The 14,470-nt window shown below is 39.2% G+C and overlaps 2 protein-coding genes across 4 annotated transcripts in view; both read right to left on the reverse strand.

Moving 5' to 3' along the window:
• Positions 1 to 303: 303 nt before the first annotated feature.
• usp14 (ubiquitin specific peptidase 14 (tRNA-guanine transglycosylase)) lies at positions 304 to 7,516 on the reverse strand. 2 transcript variants are annotated; one of them, XM_044021032.1, is made up of 16 exons: positions 7,384 to 7,516; positions 6,479 to 6,624; positions 5,506 to 5,538; positions 5,294 to 5,398; positions 4,492 to 4,595; positions 4,345 to 4,403; positions 4,132 to 4,262; positions 3,704 to 3,784; positions 3,485 to 3,567; positions 3,232 to 3,346; positions 3,042 to 3,107; positions 2,836 to 2,928; positions 2,610 to 2,738; positions 2,440 to 2,500; positions 1,449 to 1,556; positions 304 to 1,354 (listed from the first exon to the last, which is right to left on the reverse strand). In XM_044021032.1, exons 1-16 carry the CDS (start codon positions 7,397 to 7,399, stop codon positions 1,209 to 1,211), a joined length of 1,476 nt encoding a protein of 491 aa, XP_043876967.1. In that variant the 5' UTR covers positions 7,400 to 7,516; the 3' UTR covers positions 304 to 1,208. The 2 variants fall into 2 exon arrangements, with proteins under 2 accessions (XP_043876967.1, XP_043876957.1); XM_044021022.1 differs by having other exon boundaries at positions 2,440 to 2,503; positions 7,384 to 7,515.
• Positions 7,517 to 8,713: 1,197 nt separating this feature from the next.
• The window catches only part of rock1 (Rho-associated, coiled-coil containing protein kinase 1), a 29,125-nt gene continuing 23,368 nt past the window's right edge, over positions 8,714 to 14,470 (reverse strand). Inside the window, exons 28-33 of one of the 2 annotated variants that reach the window (XM_044021011.1) lie at positions 12,987 to 13,057; positions 12,803 to 12,891; positions 12,578 to 12,656; positions 12,158 to 12,419; positions 11,014 to 11,221; positions 8,714 to 10,260 (exon numbers count right to left, since the gene is read on the reverse strand). In XM_044021011.1, the coding sequence (XP_043876946.1) occupies positions 10,257 to 10,260; positions 11,014 to 11,221; positions 12,158 to 12,419; positions 12,578 to 12,656; positions 12,803 to 12,891; positions 12,987 to 13,057 (713 nt within the window). In that variant the 3' untranslated portion in view covers positions 8,714 to 10,256. Of the gene's footprint in view, positions 10,733 to 11,013; positions 11,222 to 12,157; positions 12,420 to 12,577; positions 12,657 to 12,802; positions 12,892 to 12,986; positions 13,058 to 14,470 lie in introns of both variants that reach the window. The other variant, XM_044021002.1, reaches the window with a different exon arrangement.

A 14,470-nucleotide genomic window follows, 5' to 3' on the forward strand; every position in this document is an offset into this window, starting at 1 on the left:
TACGCAACCGGATGTGCCCGGACTAGTGCCCACACCAGGAGGCGCTATGGTGGTGAGGATTTCTGATGACGACATCAAATTAAGGAAGTGCCAATCCGCTTCGCAGAGCCCAGGAAAACAATACAACACTATTTTCTCAGCAGTGGCTGAACTGTTTATTCTGAAACTTTAGGGTTTCATAAACAAGGTACTGACGCAGATACACACAAAAACGCAGCGTTAATTGGCCCTTCCGGGCTATGGCCTCTTCAATAGCGTTACAAGTGACTCAAACGTGCAACAAGAAGAGGGAGTCCACACACGTTTAACCTGTTTCAAGTCATTTATTTTAACAGAAAAGGAAGTGAAGAATCAGTGTCAGTAGTGTGGTGAGTGAATGGATGGATGAGTGAGGTGTGTGTACATGCAGCCTTGCAAGGGCCTCGAGGAAAGAACACGAGCGAAACTGGCTAAGTCTGCTACTCCTATGGTCAGAGGCCATAAGCAGAGCAGAACCACCAGGCTGTGGCGCTTTAACTCCGCTCACTGACAACCTGCAATGACACCTGGGTCGTCACAGTCTACACTCAAGGCTTGTTGAGTAAGCAATCGTCTCAACTTCTAAACTGCACAGTCAAATTCTTAACACCACCCAAAAATAAGAGCATTAACATTTGGCAGAAATATCTGTCAATACATTTGAAAACAAGTCCCATGACGAAAGAAGCTAAGCGCTGAGAAGTTCCTAGAATGTACCCACATGTTTATCAGAGGGCCAACAGGTGAAGAGGGGCAGGCGTTTACAAAGAGAGAAAATCTCAACATTGCATCTGAGAAGATAAAGACAGAATATCAACAACTGCATGGCAAGGCTTTTTTTTTCTTTCTTTTTTTGAACAAGTTGATTAAATGACCACCTTATCAAAGGCTTCAAAAAAATATACAATGTGTATAAAACATTGAACGAAACTGCAGAGCTCGACTTGGACTTCTTTCAAGCATCCAGCCCGGAGACCGCTTCTCGCCAATCTCCATTTTCGGAGCTCACTTTGGTTGAATACATTTAAGACCAGTTGATAGAATTTGTTTTAACAAGCGACAGGATTACAAAAACAATTTAACATCATCAAATCTTTAAAGACACCAGTTTTATTGCACATCTATGCAGACAGTGCTTGGAAATGGCAATTTTGAATGTGTGTTGGATGTTGGTTTGAAGTCTTCCACAGCTACTGATCCTCTTCAAGTATTTCCAGTCGTCGAGGCCCGTATAGTAGAACATATGCTATATGCCAGTCTCCACCACCAGAAAGTCGCAGGATGTCCTCTGGAGACACCAGACTCACCTTGTCATCGTCAAACTTCACCCACTCACCTATCAATGGGAACAATGGACACAGTTCCTGAGACATCTGGGCACAATAAAACTATTTTTTAAATGTGCCACAGAGTGAGACGTCTGCGTTTACCTTCTTTCCTTTTGACCCATCCCACATAGTGACCTGATGAGCTGGAGCGGCCCTGGTGTGTCAGCACACCCTGCAGGTCATAGTAGCCACTGTTGTTGGAGCCAATATCTGATGAAGAAGAAGAAGAAGACACCATCATTTTCCTTCAGCATTTACACATAAATGACTGAAATTGGGTGCCTTAAAGAAACATGTAAAACATTTATTGACTCACGTCATATAATGACTGATGTCAGAGACTAAGTAAGCATGTTAATCTGGAACAGTATATTCACAATTTAAATGTCAAATTACAGCCTGCAAACTCTTGGTCTCTGCTTCCGTTTGATTGACGTCAAATTTAAGGACTTTTCAGGACCAATTCCCTTAAATTCATGGACTGAATGTGCAGATGCAGCTTAAGATGGCAGGGCAACTTGTAAGAGCTGCTATAAGTGATTGTCCTTGAGATCTTGGACAATTCAGTCTATAATTTTCTTTGGTGAGCCAGAGATTGTGAAATTTGCATTTCCTCAGGCATCGTGTCATTTGCTCTCTCTAGCTTAACGTTACTCGCTTATTGTTCTGCATGGAATCAACAGCAGAGCAAGACAGTGGACAGTGTCCACAACACTGCTAGTAATTGTGACTCGCGATTGTTCAGCGTAGGTCCAGTCTACCAACATCAAGCAATGTAGGGCATGAGACAGTAGGTGGTGTCGTAACAAGCATTTACCTAAATATCATCTTAACTTCTTTCTTGCACAAAATTCAAGCACTTTCAATGACCCATGACTATTTAGGACAATTCTTTCAAAACCCTGTGTTTGAAGCAGTCACACTTTCACTTTAAAATCTGTTCCTGTTTCATGTAAAATTAAAACAACAAAATTAGACAGTTATGTATGTGCTTGAACACAGTGCTGGGTCGTTATCTATTATTCGCTTAAGTATTTTTATTATCCCAATCTTTAGGCCATATATCACCACATGATGTTGTGTCTCAACATACCGTCAGAGAATGAGAAGGGCTCATATTTCACTTCTTTTCCTGCATCTGGTTTCTTCACCAACTGCTGCATGAAAAAATGCACATTGTAACATTAAACAGAAGTGTTATCTACTGTTTTTATGTGGAATTTGATCAATTTAGTTAAACCACATAATGAAATATGATGGTACCTTTTGCTGCTGTTTCTCCAGCTTCTTATCCTCGACCTCCTTAAACTTTGACCTGATTGGCAGCATCTTCTCCTGGACCTCGGAGGTGCACAGCTCATAGACATCCAGCATGAGTGGGAACTTGACGTCCTTCAAAAAAAGAGACGATAGGACGTTTTAGAGTTCAACTGCTAAATACAGTGACACACCACTACGTTATGGTATATAGAAGAATCTAAAGACAAACCTTAAGGACTTTCGCATTCACAGACGCCTTCTCTTTGTAGTAAAATCGCACCATTTGAACAGTTAAGTAAGCAGGAAGACGGCTGAGTTTTGACTAGTGAGAGAATAAGACACAAAGAAGGGTAACGAGATTACAATCTCCAGTTTCCAAGAACAGTATGACAAGGGGGAACTAAAGAAGAAAATTAAAGGCAAAGAAAAACTTACAGATTTTATATACAGGGCATTTCTGTCCAAGGTTGGAGACATTTTTGTGATTTCTTCCTGTAATCTCTGCAGAAGTAAAAAAAAAAAAAACAGGCACATGACAATGACACACAAACCATATACATGTGTTCTTTCAACGATTTAGGGCGCACATATCACTCAAACCCTCAGTAAAAGTAAATATACATACCAGCCTGAGTCCTGTTGCAAGGTACTTGACCTCTGGATTGATGAAGCAACTGAGCTGGAGCTGATTCTCCTTGCCCTTAATAGGCTCCTCTTCCTCAGACTCTGTGCATTTCATGCTGAACAAGAGTTAAGAAAAGGTCTGGCAGACTAATGGGGTTTGACAAAAAAAAATTTTAACAAGGAAAACGTTTAACATAAAACGGTCAAACCATACTGAACCAAGACATTAAATACTACCAGGAGAATAAGGATACGAAGTTTCAAATTCTACGCCAAAATACTGGTCGATAAAGTTCTTCTTTGAAGAGGCAGATGCGGCTCCACTCTCACTCTCAGTCTGACAAAAAACAAAGAAGCAAATTTGTCTTATTTATCGGTAAGGCATCAATTACACAGACACTAATTTGTGTCTTTTTATTTATTTATTTATTTATTTTTAAACACCACAGGTAGAAAAACAAAAATAGATTTACCTCCATGGGAGTCTCTGGCTCTAGTGGCTCCAACTTTTGCTGAAGCACTCTCATCATCTGCAGCCAACACTCATTCGCATCCTAAGAGACAGAAAAACCATGTCAGGGATTTAAGTGCTCCGTCACTGCAATGAATTTTCATCACTTACAATTTCCCTTCCATTACAAGATTTAGGCTAAAATAATAATAATCAGCACCCACACAAAGCAGTTCAGCTCCTTATAAGAAATAAGAACCAGTCAAGGAACTGCATCATGATTTTCGAAGCTCATTTTTGCCCAGCCACACTAAAACAAAGTTTCCAAACAAAAAAAGGAGACAGCAGTGTTTCCAAGCTTTTAAATAAAAAAGCATACATGAGGATGATGTGGTCAGCAGCAGCCCACTCTGAGTGAGGCAGGGAGAACTGTACTGAATAGTTTCTCACCTGCTGGAGGTACTGGCCCTGATCCCCCTTCTCAGCAAACTGTGGGAAGGCCATATGAAGGAACTGCAGCAGAATAATGGGTGGGAGGCTGGACGAGGTCTTGTCCATGGTCTCATACAAGTCACGAAGTGCTGAGGGTGCAAAAAGAAAAAACATAAATCTGAGACATTTAACTACACTTCCACAGGGCAAACATTTCATTGTGCTTCATACCTGCTGTGATATACTGTGATGGTGCATTGGCCCCTGAGGATCGCAGAGAACCTGAATACCTGTAAACAGAGATGGATGATTTTAGCACCAAATCAAGTCCAACCAAGTCACCAAAAACAAATTCTGGGTACTTTTTTTGAGACCTACCTTCTGAGGGCAGTTTTGAGCTCTGGCACAGAGCGCAAACACTGCACTGTGGCATTCATATAACAGGTGTTGCCCAAGTTTGTCAAGCCACAGGGCAGTTCCATCTGAAAACAATCAGAAATAAACAATAGTTGACAACGTAAAATATCCTTTTTTGTCGATTTTATTCATAGATTTATTCAACCAGTCACTTGAGATAGTAATATCTTAAGAGGGAGACCTGGCCATGGTCACTCACCAGTTACAGTTCAATTAAATAATATACAACACAACATTTTAAAAACAGATGTCAAACATACAACCCAGGAGAGAAAAGACTACATTCAATCCAAGCAGCTACATTCCATTTCTTCTAACATAAACTCAATTTCCTAAGAAATGGCCAACAGCATGTTGAGGACAACAGAAGGTTTAAATGTCAATCATTAACATTTTAGGATTTGCTCACTGTATCACTTGTAACAATTCCACTTGGCACAAAAAAAAGCATGCAATGGATACCTTTCCAGCCAAATCCTTAACACCACTTAACTACAACTTTCAATCTTTGACAATCATGCAGTGAGACAGGCAGATTACAACACTCTGGAGCCTTCGTGAATCAGTTGAAACAGCCATTCAGCAGTGGCAATGCTCAGAGGGGTATACAATACAATACATTTACTTCACATTATATTTATATTTTTACTGCATGGTAACAAAAATGATGATGAGGAACACATTTAAAAGGCCACATAAGTGTGGAAAACAGCAATCTGTCATATTTGTTTCCGGTGTACTGGTAATATTGAGGCTTACTCACCGCTGAGGCCAGCTGCTCCTCAGTCATATCCTCTGCAAACATAGGCCGGTCAGAAGGCTCCTCAGGCAGGGCCTCTGCTGAGCCCATCATCAGCAGAGTCATTCCCTACGAAATACAGGCTCCAAGGTTTAATGATTTATTCATTAAAATGCTATGCCAACTAAGAACTGCTTGTTGCAGTACATGCTTTCAAAGTTTGCTCATATACTCACATTCTTCAGTTTAATGTTTCCCCACTCATCATCCTAGAATAGAAAGAGGACACCGATTAGCTCCTGAAAAAGGCCAGGATTTTCAGCCAATGTCAAAAAAATTACTAAAACCTTTCATCCTTGAATTAGGTCTGTTGCAATTAATCACACATTTTACCTGCAGTTAAGTTTGGATACTCTAATCAACATGGGAGTAGATAAATTCACTTTTTTTGGAGTATAAACCGTCAGTTGTTTAGGAGGAGTGAGGAATGAGCAATGCGGTTGTGTCTGTGTGTGCAGCTGCTGAAAGAGCAAGACAGAGACAGTGAGAGGGAGAGGGAGAGAGAGAGAGAGAGAGAGATGTATGTTGCTGCACTGCTTTCAGTCAGTGAATGGACTGAAGGAGCAGCTCACTCACAATTGCCCTCAAACAAAATTATGTCTGATGCAGAAACGTAGTTTTTGGTCTGTCATGAATTTGAAAGGAAATAATAATCAATAATCAATAAATTAGCTAATACATTTTCTCAATTAATTACTTGTGTCATCAGGTCAAATGCAGAAAATAGTGTTCAATTCAATTCAAAGAACTTTGCAAGGGGAAATTCAAGTGTTAATTATCAATGTGTGTTTCCGAAAACTCTAGATCAAAATCCTCAAAGATCACAACAAATTCACATTCAGGTTGCTGAAATCAGAGAGTTGTTTAAACTCCCTCAAAAACTCAAACTCAAAAACACTGTACTACAATAAATTGGATTTATAGACAGAAATGAAATACTTAGAATGCTGCCATATCCTATCATTGCAAAATAATCTACAGCACAGTATGTCATCCCATCTTGTCTACTAAGTTTTACTAAATAACACTGGCATAGGATGTAAGTGTCTTGGAAAGTGCTGGTTGACAGTTGTTACAGACATAGCCGTAATAATTGTCAGAAACACTTTTCTGTCAACAGTTAAATGTTAAGTAAACTTGAATGGGTACCTTCAGAGTGCCTCCCTTCACCATAACCTTCTGTCTGTCTGGCTGAACTCCTGTCAGGGCAAAGAGCTGAGCTTTGAACACCATGGGTGGCTCCTCTGTGTTCAGCTCGACTGCATCAAACTTTTCTTTGCCCCATTTCACATTTACTGAAACAGAAACATTTAACATTAACAACACCACATTAAGTATATCAATACGCTGCCATATATGGTGAAACAAGCATGTAGCTTGAGAGTGGATGGTGCTTTAATTATGGTGCAGCTATCGGGCTGCTCATCTCATTATCAGGCTGAAGCAAAACACGACTGCTATCAAATATACAGTATATCACAACAATCGATCGAATACAGCGTTACGATTAGACACTTTGATTTCTTAATGACAAACACTTTGACACTCTCCCCAAAACGCTTTGTTAGCACTGCTACCTGAGCTAGAGGGCGTGAGTCAATTATTCCCATACAGGTTCTTCACAAACCATGTAAAGGGGTTCAAATTCTATTTTAAAAACAAACAGACTTTGTTGAGCCGAGAACCGTCAAGTTAAAAACTATTTGACCCGCCGCTGCATAACTCTCAACACAGCTAGCTAACGGCTAACTATGTATTTTGTGGTCTGACACTTGACTTTTGGTTCACTTCAAATGGTCTAAATACCTAGACAAACAATAATTCAGCAGCTTAATAAATCTGGATTTTCCCCTGCGTAAAATAACGCATTCACAATTATTCTTCAGGCCCTCACCGACCTGCTACAGTTAGCACGCTAACAACATATCATGCTAAAACTAGCTAAGCTAACAAGCTAATGTGTTTATGCTGCTCCTCCAAAACACGTGTAATAATTCGTGTTATTAATCACATTTCCATGGCAATTGATGGGCTCAGATACGACTGAACCATACCTGAAAACACCGGCATGGTTATCAAGCTTCTACTTCCTCAACTCTTGTTTCTTGTTTTAATCCACCGGACGAGAGTCAAGAGTTGGCCAGTCTGAACTTCATTCAAACAGAATGACGCTGCAACAACACGCTGGGAACTTATCGATGTGCTCTGACATCAGTATATCCGCCCTGCAGCATGAAACGCGGCTAGACCAAATCAAACACAACCAGATTATTGTTGCATTACCCATGGATGAATTATAAGAACAAACCACAGCCATCCAATATAAAGACAACTCGCCCCCATGGCTCAATCCTAACTCCTGACTTTTTAAATACTTTTACTCCTAAAATACTTGTACTTTTACACAAGTATCACCTTTTAGGTACTTCATACAAGACTGACAATAATAAAATTCATGCATGCTGCTTGAGACATCAAATCACATTATTACCGGTAAATATAAAAAGAATCTCTACAAATTGCTGACATTCTGTGCAAGAAAATACACAATTTTGAATTGGATAACGGATGATTGTTCTGGGAAATCTATGAAAATGAATAAACAAAATTATGAGAGGCGATTATGACAAAGAGCAACTTCTCTTATAAAAGTAAGAATATTTATTAGACCATAAAGTACCTTAAGAAAAATGTCTTATCTCCCTATTTGACATTAGAACACAAAACATAACAATAACATGGTTGTATTATTATTACTCAAAAACCATTATCTAACCTAGGCTTTATTCTTATATATTTCTATCCTTGTTTCATGTTCTTTGAATAGTAGCGGCTGTAACAGAAGAATTTGCCTCAGGGATCAATAAAGTATTCTGGTGGCTCTTGGTAAACCCTTGGTAAACCCTCATTCCTCCCCTTCTGAAGTGAGGTTTTTCAACAGCAACTGTTGTATCCCACATTTAAGTTAAGTCTTGTATGAAGTACCTAAACGGGATACTTGAATAAAAGTACAAGCATCTTACCAGAAAATTACTTTGGTAGAAGTTGAAGTCACCTTTACAATAGAGTAGAAGTATATGACATTTATGTACTTAAGAACCAAAATGAACTTAAGTTTTAGAAGTAAAAGTATTTAAAAAGCAGTTAGAAGAATGGTAGCTCAGTAGCAGAGCGAGTCATCTGCTTGAATGAGCTTGTAAAGCAGCTTTGAGCAGTCAAGAACATTACCAACCATTTATCAACTCTCCTGATTTTATTTGGTAACGAAAATAGTTGGGGGGAGATGTATTGGAGTTAAAGTTGCTAGAAATACAAATAACAAAGTACAGATACTCAGATTTATGAAGCATTCGAAGCATCCATTGAAAACTAGTACACAACAGATGACAAAGATATGTTTATTGACATATCCATCAGTGCGGACTCCAATGCAATTAACCATGCAAATTATCCAAGACAAGAGTAGATCATAGTTCCAGTGCTTTTTTTTTAAACTGAACAAAAAGTTACAAATGAAAAGATTGCGGAGGTATTCCATAATCCTCATGTCTCTCTTATTATATACACCCTGGGGGGTCTGCATTAACGGGACATTACCATGTTAGAGACACAACTCGTCAATGTTAACAAGGACAGTCATTGACGCAGGTAGGCTTGCTGTAAGTACACCATCCCAATATATGTCGTTTGAACTGAGTCTGGGGACTTCGTTTTTGACACACTAACTCTATTGCAATGTGTCCATAAAGAGGTAATGTTATGTATATATATATATATGTATGTATATATACACACTTTAACCAGAAACAGTAAATTCTGATAAAACCACAAAATAAGTGGCAATTTCTTAAAAAAAAACAAAAACAAAAAAAAAAACCCAAATGATGGAAGAGTTAAGATTTGTCTTGTTTTGGAGAAAAAGAAATAACCAAACAGATATGGCAATAAAATCAATATCCAAACGTTAAGGCACTAGGTGGGCCAAATGCTACACCTGTTTAGTCTTCTACAAATAATTTACAATTTAAACAGTGCAGTTTTACATTTGTTAACTTAATGTTTTCCTTTTGAACCATTTTCTATGAATCAATGTAAGGCAATACATTACAAAAAAATACAAGAAAAAAAAATACAATGTACCAAATAAACAACAAAAACAAAGGAAATCAATTAAGTTTCAGGACTCCTACATGCCATTACAATGGAACATTCCTTATGGCTTGGAGCAATAAAAATAATTATAATAAAATAATGCATAGATTTAAATCATGATCTTGCATGCTCCTCACTCAATACTCAAAACATCTAATACTCGTGTCCCAATACTCCGCCCCAAACCTGATAAGTGAATTGTAAAGTGATAAGAATAAAGGCAAAAAAAAAGGCCAGAGACAAAGGCATGTGTCATTTGTTTTTGTAGCTGGAAACAGAAGTATGCTTGCATTTAGCTTGGGTATCTGTCAGGTGTGGAAAGAAACAACAGATATTTGTGTTCCACCTGAGGCACAACCACTCACTGCAGACTGGAAAATCCCTGTATGACAGTACCTTAAACCAAACGCATACTTGCAGGAATCCCAGCAAACCCCCGTTTTAACCTCCTGTTTCCATCAGAATTAGAACTGTCATAATATTAAAAACTCAGAATAGCTCTTTAATATCGCTGCACTGTCCATGTTCAGTTCATGACGAGTGTGCCATCTTCTGGTCAAAGTGGAGAGCTGCAAGTCGAGTTGGATGGTGTTCTTGAGAAGTAAAGTGACAGAGAGAGGGGATCAGGCATCTGTAATGTCCATGATGCCTTTTGTCTGATGTGTTTGCAATTTTCCAGAGCTGGTTTTTTTATTGATATATTTTTTTTTTCTTTAAATGAATTTTCTATAATACAGGTTTCTCCATTTCTGAAGATGAGGAACGGTTCAGATGGTTAGCTGAAAGAAAGAATAGAGACAGGTGTCCAGTAAAAGAAAGACAATATCTTATACTTGGTTAGTAACCCAATTTGAGTCAACAGACAACAGAAAAGCTCGTTTACAGACACTGCAACACCATTAACACCTTTGCATCATGTTTGACCGGTATGGTAAAAAAAACAAGTGGACCATTCTAACCAGTTGTACTGTAAGTCTATCACGTTAGTTACTGAACCCAACAACACATTAGTGCCAATTAGAAAAACAACAAGAATCCAAAGTGTCAACTGGAAAAAGCCCAGGAGTCAACCAACCAACCAACCAATCAGGAAGTGTCTTGTGTTAGAAACACCCAGTAACACAATTAATAAATAGAAAAGTTTAATTCTTTAGACCAAAGGTCTAAAAAGTTAACAACACTTTCTGAAGAAGTTCCTGTCAACAAGTGCTGGATGTTGTGTCTGCTGCGTGGAGGCTGGACTGCGCTCTGCTACAACACAGGAGACAAACAGCAGGTCATGTGACTGACTTAACCACATCTCAGCTCAGCCCACCAGATGGGATAAAATAAGACTTCTGACTGTAGCACACCCTCCACTTACTGCCTAAAGCAATATTGCAATGCTCTATTGTAGGTCACGCAGTTAGCTATAGCCATTAGAACACTAGCAACTGAAAAAAAAACACCGTATTGATGCACAACCTGATAAAAAAAAAAATATATATGTATCTAAAAAAAAAACAGAAATTAGCCCCATACTGTCGAGTTACCTCAGCTTTCCTGTATTGCTTTTAGGGTTCCTGCGGAAGGACTGGTTTGGTCCAGAGCGAGTGGACATAGAACGAGGAGAGGCTCGAGAAAATGTAGATGGTGGGGTCTTGGGAATCTTCTTTCCAAGGTGACCAATCCACTTCTTCTGCTCATCCTGGGTCAGAGCCAGCAGGAGCATGTCCCGGGCAGAGGTCACATCATAATTTACTGTGGGAGATGGCATGAGAGGATGTTGGTCAAGAAGCATCAAGCGAGCACAAATGCTAACTGCATCCAGAAGTCAGAGCTACAAATAAGGATTATTTTCACAGAAGATTTCTTGAGTTACTATGCCAAATCATATTAAGTCAGGCATGTCCAAAGTCCAGCGTGTGTCAGATTGCGGCCAGCAGCTTCAGTTTTATAATGTATTTATGACCGACAGATAACATGTATTCACCACTTGCTATGTTATTATGTGTTCTCTGACTCTGATGTGAAAGAAAGACAGAATGATTTAATTCATATTGTGTTTTCTTTTCATTTGTTCACTCCTGTGTGGCTTAGATTTGGTCACATTGCCACTTTAATTCATCAATAACCCTTTTCATAACAAATGAATTGATTTGGGTGATTTTCTTTTGCCACGGTAACCTGTAAACAGATTAAAGTTAAGTGAGGACATGTCTGTCTCTATGTGAGATGAGAGGGGTGGAAGTGGCTCATTTATCAATACATCGGTCACATTTATACCAACATCTGTTACATTTATCGTCCAAACATTGGCAAAGTCAGCACCGCACACACTGTTGCCCTTAATAAGTCACTTGCCAAGTTTGAAGCCTGTCACACAAACTGTTGGGACAGTTATGCTATTAAAGGATGGACAGACTGATGTTCCTTGAATGAATAGAGGGATAAAAATGCGCTCTCTGATATCAGGTTCTGAAATGTGAATCCTTTCTGAGTTCATTTGTTCCTCAATGACAATTTATTGGTTTGTTTTTCTGCATTTAATGGAGGTTTATGGAGAGAATAATTGACAGATTAAACAATAACGAAATGAATAAGTAGTTGCAGTTCTCCTAGAAATATAATATACAAGCTATGATCATCCATCAACAGAATGCAGGACCAATAAGAACAAGACTTCAGGAAGGTTACCTTTGCAAGGAGCAATAACATCTTCCTTTTTGTCAAGATGGTCCTTGTGGCACTTAACATGGCAGCGGCGACACTCCAGGGCCGGAGGCGGCTTGAAGACGTGCCACAAAGGCTTGGAGCAGGCCTCGCAGTTCGAAGGGAAGTGATATAGCGTGGGGATGAACTCATGACCCTTGTGTGGGAGACAGTTAGTCTTGTCGCCCTGAGGGACTGTCTCCATGTCCGCCTCCTTCCTGCACTCTCCTTCATTGGCATACAGAATCTGAAAAACCAGAGAAACTCTGCCTTAAAATACACATTTCTGAGGCTGAGCAAGAACTTGTGAAATCTGACATTTTGGCATCGGGAGTACAGTGTTGCAGAGGAGATGTGGTGATTCAAAAAGCAAGAGACATCTCCGGGGAAAGACAGAGCTCCTACCTGGAATATCCTTGGAATCTCTTCCGTCTCAGCCCGGTACACGTCTCCTTGAGTGACTGGTCTAACATGAAATAGTTTACTGCGAAGGAAAACACAAAATCAACAACTACAGATGAGTCACTGATTCTGAAAACACACACTTTACATATATATACACATTTACATATATATATATATATATATATACACATACAGTACATATATTAAAAAAAACCAATAACTTACTCTATATCTAGTACCATTGAGGGGTTGGACTGTTCCTTATCCTGCTCATCATTGTAGAACAGGATCTTCTTACTGCTCACCACCACATACTGTAAAAATGAAGAAGACAATGGCATGAAGGCCGATATTGGCCAATTCAGATAATGTTCTTAAACAGAAGCAATGCGAAGTAAACACAACACACCTGCTTCTTCCATCCGTATCGCTTGATATTCGCACGATTAGGAATAGACAGCCAACCCTCCAATCTGGATTCTGAAAGTCGAAAGTAAAAAAGACGCAAATTTAATTCAATACAACCAATGCACGGGAGACACTGGCCATGCAGTGATTCAAATCCAAACTCAACTGAAGGGACGAAAAGTTTGAAGTCTCAAAGGTCATAAGTGTTGCCAAACTGCAGGTCAACCCCTGATGTAGTTCTACCAGCATTATAGTAACTGCACTGGAGTAGGTGACGAAGGATATACATCTAGATATCTCATGCTGCGACTAAACACTCCCCATGCAGGAGGAAAATGTTAGACACACGTAAATCCTTGTTAAAAGAGCATGGAAGATTTTATCATTATTCGTGTTAAAACACCGTAATAAAGGCTTTTCAGCAGGATTTCGGTGTTCATTTACGCCAAATTAGTTTTGATCACTCACTCCTTTGATAGGTGTAGAAATGATAATTCATAAGTGCATGCAGCTGAAACAACACAGGAATATTGAACCGAGAGGGACTTGTCTGCTAGGTGTGACATTGGGAAGTCTTTGTGTCCAACAAGAGCCGAACTTCAGAGTGAACATGCCAACAAAAAAACATATTAAACGAATAATATCAGTGTTGGAGGTGCACAGTGCTGTGAAAGAAGTCAGTTTCAAGACACATTTTGAAAGGTGCTACGAGTGATGTGGTAAACCTGAAGTCAGTGACGTGATGTGGTCACCTTACACCAAGTCATTGCGCCAGTGTGGTCACTTAACATTCGGTTAATATTAGTCCATAAATTTGGTCGATCAGGTGGTCACAATAACGTTTAAATTTCATTTATATGCCACTCCTTAAGGCTTCTTTCAAAAGTGTTTCATGAATCCACACAGCAGAGGAGGCTCTATCACGTCTGGCAAAAAAAAAAAAAAATCAGGGGCAAAAAAGACAAACACACGAGAGCTGCAGCACAGGCCAGGCAAAGGGGCTCGTCCACTCAGTTACTCACAGAGGGAAAGGAATAGTAGTTACAAAGATAAGAAGAGCAAGGAGAACCAACTGGACATGAGGGGAATAAAGAGAGAATGGTTTAACCACAGATACGAGCAAAACATGAAAAACAGACCTAGAACAAAGTTCATTCTAAACGATGCACTGATTAATCAGTTGTACATTGGTATCCGCCAATATTCGCCTTTGCCGATCAGAAAATTAGATGACATTCAGCTGACGTTTTTCTGTATACTAAAAAATCTTACAGAAAAAAAAAAGCCAAAACACAAAAAGTAAAAACAAATGAAACGTCAACATCAGTATGAGCTACAGTATTGTCTAAATCTGTACTGGCACAGAATAACACAATCGGTGCATCATTATTACATTTGTCTTCATGTTAGATCTTGCATATGGCAGTAACTGCAGCAGCTGTCTCAGCTTTCTACACCTTCATATACCAAACTTAGAAGTAAAGG

Source organism: Solea senegalensis, linkage group LG1 (genome assembly GCF_019176455.1).
Source record: "Solea senegalensis isolate Sse05_10M linkage group LG1, IFAPA_SoseM_1, whole genome shotgun sequence".
NCBI lineage: Eukaryota > Metazoa > Chordata > Actinopteri > Pleuronectiformes > Soleidae > Solea > Solea senegalensis.